Source organism: Eschscholzia californica, unplaced genomic scaffold (genome assembly GCF_041429995.1).
Source record: "Eschscholzia californica isolate CP2 unplaced genomic scaffold, dmEscCali1.0.p SCAF_5, whole genome shotgun sequence".
Lineage (NCBI taxonomy): Eukaryota > Viridiplantae > Streptophyta > Magnoliopsida > Ranunculales > Papaveraceae > Eschscholzia > Eschscholzia californica.
In genome coordinates, this window is record NW_028238472.1 from 52093488 (window position 1) to 52114156 (window position 20669).

Here is a 20669-nt window from a genome sequence, read left to right on the forward strand (position 1 = left end):
ATGAGGTTAATTAGATCATCTTTAAATTATGAGATGCCTCTTTAATCATGTGAGACTATTCTCAGACGTTCATTCATTTGTGCCATTCTTGAGTTGGATAATAACTTGGAAACAACTTAATTAGGTGGTGTTTGGTTTTTCATCGTTTGAATATGATTCGTTTTAATCTAACCGTCTCACTAAAACACACTTAAAATCATTACAAATCAACTGCTTCGGTGAACCAGACAATACACAAAAACATTCTAAAGTTCCGAGACCTCGAATATGATTTTATCTTTTAGCCATTTGGTTCATCACATATGAGTAAAACAAAGTATGAAATAGCCTAAGAAGGGCCATTAAGGTTGCAAAATGTAGAGGGAATAAAAGGTGGTGTAATCCTCATTTTTTTTTTCTTTCACAAAATGATGATGTTTTTCATCTCTTTCACTTTTTCTTCTCGAAGAAAAGATTGATGATTTGATGTATTAAACACCAAAACCCAACATAGACATATAGTGCTAATATTAACAAAAAAAAAAAGTATTAATGTTTATGGTATTAGAGACATTTTTGAGTCCCAAAAGGCTCAACTTTATCATGGTATTAGAGCTAAGCTTAGATTTAGTAGGCTTAACAGAGGCATGTGATCTAATTCTCACAAGTAAAACAATGCGTGCTTGACTTAGAACGCTAAAACCTAAAGAAATATAGGGGCCTCCCATAAGTGTTATAGGAGCCCCTTTCCTTCACAAACTCCCTTTCAAATTTGCCTTGAGGGAGGCCCCTATAACACTTATAGGGGGGCCCTTTAAAACTACCCTTTGTGAAATTAATAGTGCCATATAAACTAAGTAAATATAATAGTATTTGAGTACTTCTCAATTAGATGTTCTTAGATCTACTAAGATCAAGTAGGAAACAAGATGGGAGAAGAATCACAATTTAACAACTAAGCTAGAGTTGGAAGCCTCAAACCTTTACAATGTAAAAATTGCTTTAGATGAACAAGCAAAGACCCTGTCTAATAGTTTTAAGCATCATTAGGGTGAAGAAAATGTGGGTGGGAAAGGAAACAGAGTTTCTAACTTTCTATCTCTCTATGGAATTCTTTGGTTGTCTTGGAAAACACTCTTATAAAGGAAATAATTTTACCTTTTGTATTTGCAATATATTGTTATTCTAAAAACTTATGGTAATCACGTAACTTTTTTCATTCAACTCAATATCTTTTATCATAATCGTTTCAAACATTTGAAAAAAAAATCAATATAGTGTTTGAATTTTTACATTTTTTGTTTAACTATTACCCTCTTTTAATTTCTTTTCTTTAGTACTACTTCTTTTCAATAAAAAACTACTAAAATGATATATTTACTATAGTAAAATGTTAACAACAACAAAACATTATGACATTGTTTTAGTGTTTTCAAATATTTGTTTTTATGGTCAAAGTGTAATCTTGTATCATTGGAAAATCAACATTATGAAAATGCTTTTTCTAGTGGGCCATTATATTTTCATAGACATTATGAATGTCATTATCCCTTTTATCTTGTAGGACACAAATTTAATAAGGTGGTTGGTGGAAACTAGAATCATCAAGTTAAACTACATTTGGAAGATACAAGTCTTTCATACATTTTTTGAATCATCCATGAATTGTCTTTAAATCGAAAAACCCATATACATTTTTGAAGTAGTCTTGTACTAAAAGATGTCTAGACGACCAACCCATCGACTCACACCCTTATGCGAGGGTGTAAGTGTGCAGACGAGCCTGATCTATAAACTTAGAATTTTCGTACTTTTACTGTCGATGAGAGTCTCTGGAATGATTGTTTTTCTCTCCTCTTACTTATCGGATGCCTCTTTCCATGAGTAGTTTCCTTCGATCACTTTGTGGTGTCAGTAAAATTTCCCAAATGTTATGGGCTTAAAGCCTATAAACTTGATACTTGGGCTTTACAATAAAGCCCATTTTAAAACAATCCATTATTGGAAGGCCCTTAAAAAGTGAAGGGTGATTATGTAAATTACTATGATCATAAACCCTAGCTTGGGGTTCTCATATGTACATTCCTTAAACCCTTACCCATTTGTGAAAGATCTCAAATTTTCGTCTCATTTCCTCTCTCTAGAATTCTCTCAAGGAAGAAATGGCAAAGCGTTTACTACCTTCTCTGAATCGCATTTTGGTGGAGAAAATCCTTCCTCCATCAAAAACCAATGCTGGAATCTTACTCCCTGAGAAGGTCGGCAAGGTAAATGATTTCTCTTCCTACCCTAGTTTCATCTAGTTCTACTAATTTTTTCACCTTTTCTCTGTTTTTAGAAGGTTTTTGTTTCTGGGTTTTGTTTGTAGTTAGATAAAAATCTAATCTTGATTTACTTCATTTGTTTGTTGATTAATTGAGTGAGGTTTGGTTAAATGAATGATGAAAATTTCAGTCAACTTGAATATATAAACCACCCATATCTTAGATTTTTGTTCCAATTAAGTATTATTATGAACTATAAAAATATAATTTCAGTGTTTTTTTAATAGGTTTTTGCTTGTCATTATGTTTCTTGAGTTCCTAAACTCTTTAATGTTCTTGGTGTGGCTTAGTAGTTTAATTTCATGGTTAAGTTGAATTGACTCACAAATGAAGTGGTAAATTTACTGCAAATTTCCATGCATTATACAAGTGATTTTAAGAACTAAGAAGCGCACTAGTTATGTCTGTGACAATAGTTCGATATGGACAAAGGGAAGTATCTTAGCTAAGTATATAGTATTCAGAGTGTCTCCGCTCATTTTCAATTGGTTTTGGATTGGGTGTATATCGTTTTGAGTTGGCTGTCTGCAAACTTGATATGGTAGTAGAACTAGGCCTACACATGAGTGGCACAACCATTATACTTATGGAACCAAAGCTACTCTAACATGTTATAGTATCCAAGTTCATCATTGCCTATTGATTTTGTGTTTGGTATTTACAAATTTAATATGGTACTAGAACTAGGCCCACACGTGATTGGCACAACCATGACAAATATAGTATCAGAACTAGGCCCACACTTGATAGTATCCAAGGTCTCTCCGCTCATGGTTAGTTGGTTTTGAGTTGGGTGGTTACTAACATAATATGGTAGTGTGAGCCTAAGTGCATATGATGCTCTCTTCTTGGTGGAATAAGAGGAAATTGTCACAACCTACGCTATTTGGGGCATTTCTGTTCTTTGGAGGCGTTAATTGCTAAATTGTAGTTCATGTGCCATCTCGAGAAGGTGTGGTTTCTGTTTTCTATCTTTTTTTATAGTTGGACATGTTCTCAAACTTGTCCATGTTTTCCTTTCGTCATAGATTGGTTGTTTCTCTTCCGAAAAAGGAAAACTCGTGAAACTTCTCTTTGTCCACAGTCCACGGGACTATTCTCTCAATGTCGTTATCTGTTTTGAGTTTGGAAAACAATCCTGTTCTATCCCTTTCATCTTTTGTTCTGTTTTGACAAGTTGAAACTATACTATCATTTATCAGCTTAACTCTGGAAAAGTTGTTGCTGTTGGTCCTGGAGCTCGTGATAGAGATGGTAAACTTATCCCTGTTAGTGTAAAAGAAGGCGACACTGTTCTCTTGCCCGAGTATGGAGGAACTGAAATCAAGCTTGATGAGAAAGAGTAAGTTCAATTTTCTTTTAATGTTATTCGATTGTATTATGCTTTTCTCGGGTATACTTTGATTGATATGAACAAAGCAACTAAATTTTTTTTGGTTTGTTTCTTCGAAACTGTTTCAGGTACCATCTTTACAGAGATGATGACATCTTGGGAACTCTGCACGATTGATCTAGTTATGTGGGTATCGGTAGAAAAAAGACTTTGAACGATCTATTTTTGATTTTAGAGAATTGTTCCAAAAATGCAGATTATATCTTGTTTTATGTTAGCTTAAAAATATGATAATATGCCATTCTTGGAGAAACCAGCAAACGTTTGAGATTTCATAATTCTGCTATTTGCATGTACACAACTGAAATATTTGTTTGTATGATTCCTCTCTGCCCTACCCTGACAGCCTCTTAAAGTTGTCCAATCTAGGTTGTGTATGTTGGTTTTAGTTTTTTTTTTTTTTTTCCGTCTGGTGAACAGATGCTCCAAAAATTTGGCTTAGGCCCGTCCCTCTTTTAGGTTGTAGAATTCGCTGTGGGCCTTGGACTAAGTAGTTTGATGTCCATAGAAGGCACTCAGATTGGTTTGAGTATGTGTTGATCAACTCAAGATTGGATCAGGCCTAGTCGAGTGCGAGCTGAGTCTATGACAATTTCGGTGCGCCTATAGTCCCTCTTTTTTTCCTCGAGATTGAGAGACAATCGACCCGATCGATGTTTTTGACCCCTAAGTGCGTAGATCGGTAGATGTACTACCTTGCACTCCATTTGATATGGATCATTTTGAACTTACAAGTAAACATGGAAGAAAAATCAAAACACTATAAAGACCCATCTTTACCTCATCTTTTTCTCGTGAACAACATTCACTACATACTTCATAAGGTCAAAGAATCACCTGAGCTACAAGAAATGATTGGAGACAGACTACCTAAAGAAGCTATCAGGGAAAGTAAGGCAATCGGCTACTAGTTACCAGAAATTGACGTGGATGAGAATTCTATATTGCTTTGAGAGACGAAGGGTTACATACAAGTGGTAGTTTCTCGTCTGGGGTGTCAAAGAAAGTATTGAGAGAAAGATTCAAGACATTCAATTACATATTCGAAGAAGTTCATTGAACACAAGTGACTTGGGTGGTAAGAGAAGAACTAAGGGTATCAATAACAGAGAAATTGATACTGGCTTATCCATCTCTTCTTGGGTGATTCAGGAGCATAATATAGAATGGGAAACACCCAGAGACGTATATCAAGTATTCAATAGAAGATATTCAGAATGCTATCTTGGATTTTTTTGAAGGACACCGAATTTCATTGAACTCCAAGAGAATATAGATAATTGACTGTTTCAAGTAGACGTAGTCGTAAGCTATCAAAATTCTTTCAATTTCTTAATGAACCGTATGAATATTACCGATAATTTGGATATGTTACAGCGTTTTTTTTATATTTGTTTATACATGGGATGATTGTGTTTTTGGATGAATTGAAACTGGACCGTTTCTGTGTGTCATCTTTGTCGTGTGGTCATCATCCTAATCTTTTCTGAATCGTTCGAATATGACTGACATTTTGGATGCCCTCCTACCTCATCAGCTACGTGGATAAGAGGGGTGCAATGAAGAAATGCTCTGGAAACCATGTTTTTCCATTTGTCGTATCCAACGGGAGTTAAGTGTGGAGTACGTGGATCAGCAACGTTAAGTCTACTCTTTTGAGTGGACACCATCTTTTGCAATATCATACGCAACCTGGATCAGTTATCGGCTGAAATTGTTGTTCGCTTGGCTCATAACTGTCCTTATTGAACTAATTCGACCAAATAAACCAAAACTGGCTTCTGCACATCGGAGTACTGGCTAAAGCGTGATGCTAATTTGAATACTTACAGGTCTACCAAAAAAACTTTTATATTGTCGACAACAGCTGTAGCTCCTTAAAAAAGGTTTCTAGGTCAATGGGCTATGAAATATTTGTGTCCGCGCATAGAGCTGCTTAGCAAGGCACTTGAAGCTCCTAGAAAGGCAGTAGAACAGCTCCAGAGGCAATCCTTCAGGCAACTATTCTTTTTTTTGTAGAAGCTCTGCTAAGATGTTGAGCCTACAAATCTTGGTCCAGGCTGTTTAGTCAATCTAGTTTATAGGTTACTTTGGGACATGGTTTCTCTATCGAGATAACTCAAGCTTGTTATACTACAACTGTATCGTTCTGTCTCACTAAATTTATCGATTCTCTTTGGACTTTTGGAGTGCGGAGTTTCTTACTTCCTGGTTTACCATTCAATTTCATCACCACTCAAGGAAAGAAAACTCAAACTGAAAGTACTAAAAATTAAAACAAGCCAACTTACTACTTACAAGGAAGGAATGAAGTTTGATCCATCCGCTACAATGTGCTAGAAGACATCTTTGTCATTGTTAACTGGTAGAAGGCTCTCTGAGAAAGTAGTAACAAAACGGTTTTTGCATAAATGTGGAACCGACGAGGAGCTTACATCAAGCTCTCTCCAACAGCCCTTCTTCCAATTATAAGAATAAAAAGAGTCGCAATCTTTCCCCACTTTTCCATGACAACCTAGTTCCTCAGATGATGTAAATATTATCTCATCATCTGATCCTGAAAAGGTACAAAACCTACCAACACAATTCTTCTTCTTAGTAGAAGGCAACGTGATAGTACTCGCCTCACTCCATCTTCCATTGTTATTACTTGAAAAACTATCACTGCTACCAATAGGCGTTCGATTGATATCCTCGTCCAACTTGTAATCATCATTTTCATACATATACATCTTGAACATACAATTGTTCATTCTAACTAACATGGCTAAACGCCCACTTACTTCTAATAACTGAACACACTCACAATGTAGATGTAATGGAATTCCGAGGGGGTGGTTTTCTACTGGGAAACGATGGGGAGGTTGATCAAGGATGAAATCAGATACTGTGATTTTTCTAAATTTCTCTCTTCCTATATCAAATGCCATTATGTATATAGGACGGTTTTCACTACCCCAGGACGAAAAATTACGGTCAGAAGGCCTCCAATAAATAATACCATTGACACAAACAGAATTCCGCCCTATGCCATAAGGGACCTCTGGGACCTCTTTGATCCTCCTCCATCTAATATCACCATTAATACTTCTACGCCCTACCGTTAATACCTCACAAATCAAATATTGGCGTTGACGACCTTTAGAAATAACTATCCACACACAGACCAATTTGTGTTCATTAGTGAAAGGATCAAAACCAAATAGGTAGTTGGGCTCCACACGGTCATAGTTCTTCATCCTACAACAAGGGATGCCATTACGTTCTTTTTCTCCCGACAACAATGACGATTCAAACCACGGTGACAATTCTCTGGTACTAATATTGCATATACTAACAGCATACTTGAAACGTGAGTCAATGAGACATATCAAACCATTTACAGGATTCGTAATTCTATCATATTCGGTCGAATCCACCTTCCTTAGTGTGTCAACAACAAAAACATTTCTAGCACTAGCGTCTACTCGTTTGTCTTCATCTCCAAACAATTTTAGTTCAGCTGTAATATAGATTTCCTCATATGGCCAAAGGCTTATACAGCTGATTCTATTATTTTTATCATACACTTTCTTCTCTCTCCGTATTATACCAGGTAAAGAAATGACGATAAATAGACGACGAAGACGTGAAAGATTAAGAAGAAGATGTGATTCAATAAAGTTTTGATCTTTTTGAATCAAGGAACACCATCTCTTACAAACACTCTTAAAACGGAAAAGCGATTTAACTGGAAGTCTGGTTAGTACCTCAAATACCAACCAATCATCATCAACAAGACTACTACTACTACTACTAATAGTATCACTTGAACGACAAATAATCTTCGAACTAGCATCTTTAATTTGTGTCCTCGAAATCATGATTATTTCGAACCTTCTTCCCTGTCCAATATCAAATTTCAAACCCTCAAAATTTCATAAGTACTAAAATTGAAAATTTTTGCACAAACATGGTGAAAACATGGTAAACCAAACACTAGTAGAGTATGACTTACCCTAGTTAGAAGATCATTAGGTAAGGCAAGAGAGAGACTCAACGATCCAACAACTTACAGAGATCAGGAGAGTGATAGAGAGAGGCCTTCTGGTCTGTATCGAGTCACCTAAAAAGAAGATTAATCAAAAGAGTAATGCTTTAAAAAAGAAGATTAGTACTAAAACAATAATGCTTTAAAAAAGAACATTAGTACTAAAAGAATAATGCTGTAAAGGGACTCCCACCTACTCCCTTGTTTGTTGATTAATTGAGTGAGTTTTGGTTAAATGAATGATGAAAATTTCACTTAACTTGAATATATATAAATCACCCACATCTTAGATTTTTGTTTTGGACAAAACTTAGTATGTGGTTGGTCAAGATTTAGAGAGAGAAAGTGTTTTACTATCTCTCTTTAGATTCTTTTGAACATATATATATCTCGACCGAATTTCAACCACGATAAAAGCACCATGGTTATTAGGAGTAATTGTGGAAGCAAGGGCGGAGGTTTACAAAATTTTATGGATAGTTTGATTTTACTCTCATAAAGTTAGTAACTCACGAAAACAACTTTCATATTTGAAGGCTTCCGAAATACTCCTAAAGAATAATTCATCCCTTAAGAGCTTTAAATTTTTTTAGAACTCTTACTTTTGAAATTTTCTACTATTATAGGTACAATTACAAAGATAACATGTGTAAAAAGTATGATGGAAATATGGCATATTCACCCCAAGAAATTCTTTTACTTTGAATTTGTAAATATAGTGACTTGAAATTCTATGGTTCCCTCTTTTAATATTGAATCGACCGCACATATATTTTAATGTTTTGATGGAACTAACTTAACTATTGAATCTTAAACCATTCATGATTCCCATCATATATATATATATATATATATTTATATATAAAAATAATAATCAATGGTTTGGTTCGGTTATTCGTCAACCAAATCCATAAACCGATCCAAACCATTTGTTTTTGACCTTTTAACAACCAAACCAATCCAGATCATCATTGGATCGGTCCCCAAACGACTCAAATTCGTTTGGATCTGATTGGTCGGTTCGGATACTAAATGTACACCTCTACTCCCACTCGTTGTAGATCTCTTTATGTAGATTTGTCTCTCTCTTTGTAGATCTCTCTAAGATTTCGTTGTCAGCTGACCATGAGAGGTTTGTGGTTTGTCAACCACGAAACCCTCGAGGAGCGTTTCGTTAGAAACCTTCCTCAAGGTCTGGTTTTAGCGGAAGGAAGAGTTCTCTTCGTTGGAACTGTGTGCACGGGATGGGGAGAGAGCGAGATAGACGATGGAAGATTCTTGATGATCTTCAGAGGATTTCGATGATAATCTTTTCATTTCCATCTTGGTTTTGTAATTGTATTTGATGAAATCTAGCAATTGAATGAATTGATCATGTATGCAAGGGAACTGTATCTATCATTACTGCTCATATTGGAGATTTGGAAAGCAAGCTCTTGAGTTAATGAGATGAGTACAGCAGTACAGGTGATCTTTTCTGCTCATGTTAGAAGACATGAAGAGACGAAGATTAGGGAACTAAAAATATCAAGTCAATTCTGGCTACAAAAGTCGACCTTGCTTAAATAAGTCTTTATGCCTCCTCATACTTTTCTATATGCGATAAAGTCGCGATTTTTTTTTCTTCTTGTGAAATAGTCCCACATTGGAGAATGGGTAACTATCAACCAAGTATATAAAATATAGGTCATCTCCACTCATTGCCAATTGGTTTTGAGTTGGATGGCCACAAACTTAACATGGTTTTGAGTATATAAACTGACACATGTTTTTTGAGATGGTTTCTCAACTTCTGTCGTTTTATTGCTACTAAATTATTATGATTTTTTCGATCAAAATTATAAATGAGCTCTCGAATTGTATTGTTTGGTGTGCTTGAGTAAAAAAAATCTTGCGAGTAGATTAATATTTAAGAGTAAGTGATTAAAGTATATTTTCTCGTCCAATTTAACCATATGATGTTGACCAAGTCTCTAACTACTACTATCTCAAATAGCAATGGATATCCATGATCAGGTGTAAATATATAAATTTAGCCCAAAACAAGTAATAGTTCCAACAACTAATTACTGAGAAAAAACTTATAAATTTACTTTTTCTTTGTCTCTTAAAATAACCATTGAATCAACTAACCTTATTCACAGAGGGACTCAACACAAGAAATAGACCACTTGAAATCTCACTTTTAACAGAAGAAAATGGCAGGATTGAAGAAGATGACAATGTTGATGATGATTGTGGCACTAGTGATGGTGGTGACAATGAGTGTGGCCGTGAAGGGAGATTATAGTTACAATCAATGTTACAACATTGTATTGAAGCAGTGTCAGCAGCAATGGAGTGCGAAAGTAGCGGCTCAGTTGTGCCGTCCAATTGCCCAAAACTGTTGCCATCGAAATTGTTTAAAGCACGGGAATCTTAGTCCTATTGACTTCCTATCTTACATTCACTAGATCTATATGTCTATACAATATTATACCTATAGTTAAAAAGGGAGACAAATCTCTTTTTATCAAGTTGATTGAGTGCTCTAAAATTGTATTATAATTTTATCGTGCTAATAATGAGAACATTATTAAATAAACTAAGCATTTCCAAATTTTAACACACATCCTTCCACTATAATCTTCATATACCTGACTTCTAAGGTCAACTTTAACAATATAATCGGTGAGATCGCTACACCTTCGTCTACGGTTCGACATTTGATTGGGCGAGCTCTTCTCGCAACCAAGTTCTCGAAAAGATTCCAAAAAATGATAAACCCATACTGGTAGGTAACTTAAGGGGTTTCCATCCTATATAGAAAATACCTTTTCAGTCCCACGTGATGTTTGACTGAAAATATATTGGTGTGTTTCGTTTGAGGATTCTTAAGTAAGATTTCTATCAAAAGTGGGATTTGGTAGGAATCATGAATCCTTGGTCTATTTGGCTACCAAAAATCCTAGGACTCTTGAATTCAAGGGATTCCTAATTCCAAAATTTGTATTGGGCCAAAATCTCACCCTACCCCCTAGAATTTGCTAGGATTTTGGATTAATAAATTTAAATTTCAAACTAAAAAAAAAAAAAAAAATATTCTTTCTACGAAATAGTTATTTTAAAAATATTACTGTTTTCAAAAATTATTTTTTCCAAAAATCATTTTGGTTTGCCAACAAACCAAAAAATATTACTTGGATTCATGAATCCGTGGAATCATGAATCCCAATGACTCATGAATCCGCGGATTCATGATTCCGTCATCCAAACATACCATGATGTCATTGAAATTTAATCCGATAAATAAGTTGGCATTGAACTTGTGTGGGTTGGACACTCACACTCGTTACATCATTGACATAGTGAAAGAAAATAACATTTTCCGGTCTCTGCACATTTTTCCCGAGAATTAGTCGGGCTTTCTCACGTGACACATCGGTTTAAGTTTTTTTTTTTACTATGAAGTATGTAGAATATATAAACAAAAGCTTATTATGAAAAAATTCCATATTTTTTTAAAAAAGAATACATGTTCTTGTATCTCGGTTTCGAGATTTAAAAAGCAGACATTCTAAATTGGCACCCCCATTCTGGCCAAGGGTTCATGATATGAAAACTCGAGATGTAGAATAATTGTTACATTCTTAAGAAGGATATTATTTGAGGTTGTTCTTGCCGCATAAATAATCAAAACGAGTAACATAGAAGGATATATAATATTGAGTAAGAAAGAATAAAATCAAAACGAGTAACAGCGTTGCATTTTAGAAATCATTATGGATTGGAAAATGTCTCTATGTCTGGATGCTATCTCATACTGACTATGTGGTTGGTCTAGATTTATAGAGAGAAAGTGTTTTACAATCTCACTTCAGATTCTGTTTGAACATATATCTCGACCGGAATTCAACCAGGATAAAAAAACACCATGTTGTTAGGAGCAACTGTGCAAGCAAGGGCAGAACTTTACAAAATTTTAGGATAGTTAAATTTCACTCCATAAAGTTAGGAACTTACGAAAATAACTTTCACATTTTAAAGCTTCTCATTTACTCCTAAAGAAAAAACATCCATAATAACTTTAAACTTTTTAGAATTCTTACTTTTGAAATCATCTATATAGATAAAATTAGAACGATAACATGTGTGAAGAGTATGATGGAAATATGACATATTCACCACAACAAATTCTTTTAATTTGAGTTTGTAAATTTATTGACTTGAAATTCTATGGTTCCGTCTTTTATTATTGAATCAATCACAAATACACTCACATAATTTTATCCGTTCATCTCTTCTCTCTCTCTCTCCCACCCCCTCTCTCTCTTATCTCTTCCTCTGTTGCTTTTTTCTCTCTCTCTTTACAAATCTCTTTTCCACTCGTGGTTGATCGCTCTCTGTAGATTTGTCTCTCTCGTTGTATATTTCTAGATCTCTCTAAGATTTCGTTCGGCCGATCATGAGAGGTTTGTGGTTTGTTGACTACGAAACCCTCGAGGAGCGCTTCATTATAAACCCATTTTTGAAGGTCTTCCACAAATTCAACATATTTCTCTTTAAGGATTGGTTATCCAGCTTGCAGGTTACAAGATGAAATATATTTTATACAACCGCAATTGTTTCTCCATTTTCGTTAACTATTTTTATTTCGTGTTGGAAAATAAGTTGTCGCTTTATAATAAAATTACACATGCTAACAAAAAAATTATGGACCACACCACCAGGGTTAACTTAGTATAATTGATTGTTTCTGCTGAGATGGGTTCTCAACTGTTGTCGCTTTATTGCTGCTAAAAGATTATGTTTTTTTCAATGAAAATTACAAATGAGCTCTCCAATTGTATTGTCTGGTGTGTTTAACTAAAAATCTGGCGACTACCAGATTAATACTTAAGAATAAGTGATTAAAAGTGTATTTTCTTATCCAACCTAACCATGTGACATTGACCAAGTCTCTAACTACTACTATCTCAAATAGCAATGGATATCCATGATCTGGTGTAAATATATAAATTTAGCCCAAAACAAGTAATAGTTCCAACAACTAATTACTGAGAAAAAACTTATAAATTTACTTTTTCTTTGTCTCTTAAATTAACCATTGAATCAACTAACCTTATTCACAGAGGGACTCAACACAAGAAATAGACCACTTGAAATCTCACTTTTAACAGAAGAAAATGGCAGGATTGAAGAAGATGACAATGTTGATGATGATTGTGGCACTAGTGACGGTGGTGACAATGAGTGTGGCCGTGAAGGGAGATTATAGTTACAATCAATGTTACAACATTGTATTGAAGCAGTGTCAGCAGCAATGGAGTGCGAAAGTAGCGGCTCAGTTGTGCCGTCCAATTGCCCAAAACTGTTGCCATCGAAATTGTTTAAAGCACGGGAATCTTAGTCCTATTGACTTCCTATCTTACATTCACTAGATCTATATGTCTATACAATATTATACCTATAGTTAAAAAGGGAGACAAATCTCTTTTTATCAAGTTGATTGAGTGCTCTAAAATTGTATTATAATTTTATCGTGCTAATAATGAGAATACTATTAAATAAACTAAGCATTTCCAAATTTTAACACACATCCTTCCACTATAATCTTCATATACCTGACTTCTAAGGCCAACTTTAACAATATAATCGGAGAGATCGCTACACCTTCGACTATGGTTCGACATTTGATTGGGCGAGCTCTTCTCGCAACCAAGTTCTCGAAAAGATTCCAAAAAATGATAAAACCATACTGGTAGGTAACTTAAGGGTTTCCATCCTATATAGAAAATGCTTTTTCAGTCCCACGTGATGTTTGTTTGAAAATATATTTATGGTGTGTTTGGTTGCAGGATTCATAAGTAGGATTTCTATCAAAAGTGAGATTTGGTAGGAATCATGAATCCTTGGTCTATTTGGCTACCAAGAATCCTGAGACTCTTGAATCCAAGGGATTCTATGAAGACTCAACCGAGTTTGTGTGTGAAGTGAAGATTGAGAAGGAGAGAGAGGGATGAACCGAGTAAGATAAGTAAAGAAGAGATATTGAAAATGATTTCTATGTATTCATTTAGGCTGTTATACATGTATATATATAAGTTAATGTATGATAAGATATTAATAAGATACAACCTAAAGTAATCTTAACAACTAGAGTTTGTTAGTTGACTAAGTACATGAGGGTGTTTGTGGGTATTGACACACCCAAGTGGTCGGGTGTGTTTGTGTATACTTGTGTATACGTAAATACTCCCCCTCAAGTTGGAGCAGAAATCGAAGTGATGCCCAACTTGCGAATGATCTTCTGAAATTGATCCGCACGCAAAGGCTTTGTAAATATGTCGGCGAGTTGCTCAGTTGTTGGAGTGAATCGTGGTGCAATTAAGTTGTTCTTTATCTTCTCCCGAACAAGATGGCAGTCAATTTCAATGTGCTTCGTTCGTTCGTGAAATACTGGATTATCGGCAATGTGAAGCGCATCACGGTTGTCGCCGTAGACAGACATAGGGTCAGAGTGATCAACACCTAGATCCTGGAGTAAGAATTTTAACCATTGAAGTTCGCAAGAAAGAGAAGCCATTGCCCTGTATTCGGCCTCAGCAGACGATCTAGCGATTGTCGATTGCTTTTTAGATTTCCAGGATAGCGGGCTAGAACCAAGCATTGTTAGATAGCCCGTGGTTGATTTTCGAGTGGAGGGACATCCGACCCAATCGGAGTCGCAATAACCAGACACATGAAGTGAACTTGTCGAAGTTAAGAAAATACCATGACCAAAAGATCCTTTAAGGTATCTTAGAACCCTATGTGCAGCATCAAGATGTGACGTGTGAGGGTTTTGCATGAACTGACTTAATGTGTTAACCGCATACATGATGTCTGGTCTAGTTACCGTAAGATAAATGAGACGACCAATGACACGTCAATAAACGGTAGGATCAGTAAGAGGAAAACCTTCGTCCGGACGGAGGCGAAGTTTCTGTTCCATCGGAAATGAAGAAGGTCGAGAAGCAGTGAGACCGGAATCTTCAAGAATGTCAAGTGTGTAACGACGTTGACATAAAAAAATTCCTTTGGAAGATCGAGACACCTCAATCCCGAGAAAATATTGTAAATCACCCAGATCTTTTAAGGAGAAAGTGCGATCCAAAAAGGACTTGAGATCAGAAATTGCAGACTCATTAGTTCCAGTAATGATGATATCATCAACATAAACTAAAACATAGATAGAAATGGATTTGTTTTTGAAAGTGAAAAGAGAATAATCGGCCATGGACTGGGTGAATCCCTTTTGTAATAAGATCGAAGAAAACTTGGCGAACCATTGACGAGAGGCTTGCTTTAGACCATAAAGAGATTTGTTTAATTTGCAAACACGAGTCTCCCCCTGACTGGAGAATCCAGGCGGAAGTTTCATAAATACCTCCTCCTCAAGATCCCCTTGAAGAAAAGCGTTGTTGACATCAAGTTGATGGAGAGACCATCCTCGAATTGCTGCGATTGACAAAAGTGCTCGGACCGAGACAAGTTTAGCTACCAGGGCGAATGTGTCATTATAGTCAAGGCCTTCGACTTGAGTATAGCCTTTGGCAACCAAACGGGCTTTGTACCGTTCAATCGAACCATCAGATCGATGTTTGATTTTATAGACCCATTTGCAGCCAATGGGTTTCTTACCAGGAGGAAGGGGTACCAAGGACCAGGTATTATTAGATTCTAATGCAGAAATTTCCTTTGCCATAGCGTCACGCCAGTGAGGAGATGTCATGGCTTGAGAATAAGATCTTGGTTCGATGTTTGAGATTACCGAAGTAAGAAAAGCTCTATGTTGTGAAGAGATAGAGTCCACATTTATAATATTAGGTAAAGGGTGATTAACCTCGGGAGTAGGAGATTGGATGGCAGTACAAACATAATCCTTTAGACGGATGGGTGGTCGACGAGTCCGAGTAGAACGGGCTGTTGCATCTGTTGGACCGGGAGTGATGTCCTGATGCGAGGTGCCTCCAGAATCTTGAGATTCAATATTAACGTTGGTTTCTAAGATGGATTCGGTGGTGGGGGTGCCCACAGAATATGAACTAGAAGATGGGTGATGTTCTCCCGAGGTGCCTATATGGACCAACGGGTCAGTGGAGGGGTCCATTATATTGCCCGACTGATGTAAGAGGGATTGAGAAGTAGAATTGAATTTGAAAGAACCATCGTCCGAAATACGAATAAATGGACGGACAGGAATCCGGTCGGGAGAAGGACTACCGACGGTAGACATGGGGAATCGGTCCTCATAAAAAATAACATCACGAGATATAAAAATTTTGCGTGATTGAATAGAAAATACTTTGTATCCCTTTTGACCATGAGGGTAGCCCAAAAAAATACCCGGAATCGAACGTGGATCAAGTTTAGTTTTAGGTGAGGGATGACGGGCGAAACACAAACAACCAAAAACCCGAAGATGGGAAATGGTTGGAGGAAATCCGAGGAGCTTCTCGTGTGGGGATAACCCATCGAGTAGAGGTGTAGGTAATTTGTTAATTATATAGACGGCCGTTAATATGCATTCGGCCCAAAAATCAAGTGGAAGATTTGCTTGTAAACGTGGTGAGCGGGCAACCTCTAAAATATGGCGATGTTTCCTTTCGACAACCCCATTTTGTTGGGGGGTGTAAGGACACGATCGTTGATGAATATAATACCATTTTCGTGAAGCCAAGTTTTGATGTCACGATTTAAGAATTCAGTTCCATTGTCGGAACGGATTGTTTGTATTTGAGGAAAAGGGATGTGTCCTTGACCGGATTTAAGTGTATTGATAGAAGAACCAAATTGAGTCCTAATGTAACTTAAAAAATTCATAAGATAATTTTTAGTATCTGATTTAGAGGAAAGAAAAAATACCCAAGTACATCGAGAAAAATCATCGACGATGGTAAGAAAAAAACGACTTCCGGAAAGAGAAGTGAGGGAAAAAGGACCCCATAGGTCAACATGAATAAGTTCAAATGGTTTGGAAGAAGTAGACGTACTAATGAGAAATGGCAATCTAGTTTGCTTTGATAATGGACAAATATTGCAAGAATTTTTATTTAATGAATTAAACGGAATACACGGAATTTTATTCACTAAATACTCGAAACGGGAAAAACTCGGATGTCCTAGGCGACAATGCCATAGATCCGAAATATTATTGCAATTAAATAACGAAGAAAACAAAATTCTAGGTTCCGTGTGAAGAAAATATAAGCCGTCCCTTTGATCACCATGTCCAATCTTCTTTCCCGTTATTCGGTCCTGAAAGATACACGAAGAAGAATTGAAAATCACTTCACAATCAAGTGATTTAGATACTTCGGAAACGGAGATTAAATGAAATTTAAAACATGGAATATGTAATACATGTTGTAAAGAGAGAGATCTTGAAAAAGATAACGAACCAATGTGAGATACACGAACTCGACTATCGTCGGGTAATCGGACAAAGAAATTAGGCGGAGCTAGATAATAAATAGAAAACAAAGATAAGTCCGAACATATGTGTCGGGAAGCACCCGAGTCTATAACCCAGGGAGTGTGGTTAGAATAAATACCTGTAAGGTTCACATGCGGGTCGGTAGTGGAAGGACCAGGAGAAGACGTTGAAGGTTGGACCGGTGGGGTGCCTACAGAGGACCGTGACTGCTGGGACAGCAAGTTGCATAAATTCACATATTGCTCGTGGGACATAGAAGTGGCTAGGGGCGCCTCCTTGTTGGCTGGAACCGAGTGGACAGCAGCAGCAGTATGGTGTTGTCGAGGACGAGGTGGGTATCCGTGGATCTTATAGCAAGTTGTGATTAAATGACCATGCATACGACAGTTTTCACAAAATGGACGTGGACGTTTAGTACGTGGTTTCTCAATGTTGTCAACTCTGTCCGATCTATTAAAATGTCCATTAGTCGATTGATGAACCGCAAGGGCAGCACCTTCTGGAGTAATAACATTGTCATTCATAATGTTTTGTTGCACCTCTTCCTGCTTGACCAAGCTACGAATACGTAATATGGATGGAAACGGGTCCATGAGCAAGATTTGACTTCGAATGGAGGAGAAACGATCGTGTAAACCTTGGAGAAATTCCATGGCACGATCTTGATTCAAGCGATCCATCATTGTTTTGCCATGACCACACATACATGGTTCAAAAACAATGAGTGACTGAAGTTCATCCTGAAGAGACTTCAAACGTGTGAAATATGCGGAAACGTCGGATCCATCTTGTCTTAAAGATGTAATAGCACGTTTGAGTTGAAAGATCTTTGGGACATTGGTTTGATAAAACCGTTCATGTAAGTTTTGCCATATCTCTGCAGCGTTGTCATCGTAAAGAATCGATTGACGGATGTCCGGTTCTACGGAGTTCAATAACCAACTAGTAACGAGGTCGTTACAACGATTCCATGAATGGAGATCGTTTGGAGAAGTTGGACGTGGGAGAGAACCATCGACAAAAGCAAACTTGTCTTTGGCACGTAAAGCCATCTTCATGGCACGAGACCAAGAAGGATAATTGTCTCCCGATAGAAGGGGTGTGATCAAGATTGTTGTTGGCGATTCCGAATGGTGAACATCAAACAAAGGAGATGATTGAGCACCATTGGTAGGGATAGAACCACAGGGATTGGAACCCGAGAGATCAGTTGAGGAAGCCATTAGTACTCAAAAAAAAATCGAATATGCTCTAATACCATATGAAGACTCAACCGAGTCTGTGTGTGAAGTGAAGATCGAGAAGGAGAGAGAGGGATGAACCGAGTAAGATAAGTAAAGAAGAGATATTGAAAATGATTTCTATGTATTCATTTAGGCTGTTATACATGTATATATATAGGTTAATGTATGATAAGATATTAATAAGATACAATCTAAAGTAATCTTAACAACTAGAGTTTGTTAGTTGACTAAGTACATGAGGGTGTTTGTGGGTATTGACACACCCAAGTGGTCGGGTGTGTTTGTGTATACTTGTGTATACGTTAATAGATTCCTAATTACAAAATTTGTATTGGACCAAAATCCCTCCCTACCCCCTAGAATTTGCTTGGATTTTGGATTAATAAATTTAAATTTCAAACTAAAAATAAAAAAATTTCTTTCTACGAAATAGTTATTTTAAAAATATTACTTGTTTCAGAAATCATTATTTTTTCAAAAATTATTTTTTCCGAAAATCATTTTTTTTTTCTGAAGATCGTTTTGTTTTGCCAAAAAAAAAAAATATTACTTGGATTCATGAATCCGTGGAATCATGAATCCCAATGACTCATGATTCCGCAGATTCATGATTCCGTCATCCAAACATACCATGATATCATTGAAATTCAATCCGATAAATATGTTGGCATTGAACTTGTGTGGGTTGGACACTCACACTCGTTACATCATTGACATAGTGAAAGAAAATAACATTTTCCGGTCTCTGCACATTTTTCCCGAGAATTAGTCGGGCTTTTTCACGTGACACATCGGTTTAATTTTTTTTTTTTTACTATGAAGTATGTAGAATATATAAACAAAAGCTTATTATGAAAAAATTCCATATTTATTTCAAAAGAACACACGTTCTTGTGTCTCGGTCTCGAGATTTAAAAAGCAGACACTCTAAATTGGCACCCATTCTGGCCAAGGGTTCATGATATGAAAATCCGAGATGTAGAATAACTGTTACATTCTTAAGAAGGATATTATTTGAGGTTGTTTTTGCCGCATAAATAATCAAAACGAGTAACATAGAAGGATATATAATATTGAGTAAGAAAAAATAAAATTATCCTTTTCAAGATCTGAAACTCATCCCCTCCCCATTCTCTTTTGACAACAGCGTTGCATTTTAGAAATTATTATGGACTGGAAAATGTCTCTATGTCTAGACGCTATCTCATACTGACTATGTGGTTGGTCTAGAGTTATGGAGAGAAAGTGTTTTACAATCTCACTTCAGATTCTGTCTGAACATATATCTCGATCGGAATTCAACCAGGATAAAAAACACCTTGTTGTTAGGAGCAAACTGTGCAGGCAAGGGCAGAACTTTACAAAATTTTAGGATAGTTAAATTTCACTCCCATAAAGTTAGGAACTTACGAAAATAACTTTCACATTTTAAAGCTTCTGAAATACTCCTAAAGAAAAATCATTTGTAATAACTTTAAATTTTTTAGAATTCTTACTTTTGAAATCATCTATATAGATAAAATTAGAACGATAACATGTGTGAAGAGTGTGATGGAAATATGACATATTCACCACAACAAATTCTTTTAATTTGAGTTTGTAAATTTAGTGACTTGAAATTCTATGGTTCTGTCTGTTAATATTGAATCAATCACAAATACACTCACATAATTTTATCCGTTCATCTTTCTCTCTCTCTCTCCCACCCCCTCTCTCTCTCTCTTATCTCTTCCTCTGTTGCTTTTTTTTCTCTCTCTCTCTTTACAAATCTCTTTCCCACTCGTGGTTGATCTCTCTCTCTGTAGATTTGAAGGTCTTGGTACCTCTCAATTTCTCACTCTTAAGAGCAAACTTATGATACAAGACTTATCATAAGCATGGAGGGGGAATAATAGAGTATAAGATTCTCAGTTATAAATGTTAGTTATGAAGTGTCAATTCAGTTAGAGAAGTTAGTTAGGAATTAGTTTTAAGTTAGTTAAAGTTTGTTACACTTATTGTTATTCTGTTTCCTCCTTTATTCTCTCTAATTGTAATCTATATAAACAACATTTGTGATCAATAATAAACAACACATTTAATTCTACTTCATTATATCTTCTTTTAGGTGGGTTTTGCCGCATAAATAAAAAAACAAGTAAAACAGAAGGATAAGCGGCGCCTTCATCTTCTTGCAATAACATTCCCACAAACATGAAATATTAAAAACCACACTGGGTGGGTAACTTAAGATGTTTCCACT

General features: G+C 36.1%; 2 protein-coding genes across 3 annotated transcripts; one reads left to right on the forward strand and one right to left on the reverse strand.

Moving 5' to 3' along the window:
• The first annotated feature begins 2023 nt into the window (after nucleotides 1-2023).
• Nucleotides 2024-3957, forward strand: LOC147540438 (10 kDa chaperonin-like). The gene is made up of 3 exons (XM_086643712.1): nucleotides 2024-2246; nucleotides 3506-3645; nucleotides 3765-3957. Exons 1-3 carry the CDS (start codon nucleotides 2142-2144, stop codon nucleotides 3811-3813), a joined length of 294 nt encoding a protein of 97 aa, XP_086499838.1. The 5' UTR covers nucleotides 2024-2141; the 3' UTR covers nucleotides 3814-3957.
• Nucleotides 3958-4326: 369 nt separating this feature from the next.
• LOC147540439 (putative F-box protein At1g70970) lies at nucleotides 4327-7803 on the reverse strand. 2 transcript variants are annotated; one of them, XM_086643714.1, is made up of 3 exons: nucleotides 7694-7803; nucleotides 5995-7580; nucleotides 5025-5904 (listed from the first exon to the last, which is right to left on the reverse strand). In XM_086643714.1, the coding sequence occupies exon 2, from the start codon at nucleotides 7557-7559 to the stop codon at nucleotides 6033-6035; it is 1527 nt and encodes a 508-aa protein (XP_086499840.1). In that variant the 5' UTR covers nucleotides 7560-7580; nucleotides 7694-7803; the 3' UTR covers nucleotides 5025-5904; nucleotides 5995-6032. The 2 variants fall into 2 exon arrangements, with proteins under 2 accessions (XP_086499839.1, XP_086499840.1); XM_086643713.1 differs by having other exon boundaries at nucleotides 4327-7580.
• Between the last annotated feature and the right edge of the window lie 12866 nt (nucleotides 7804-20669).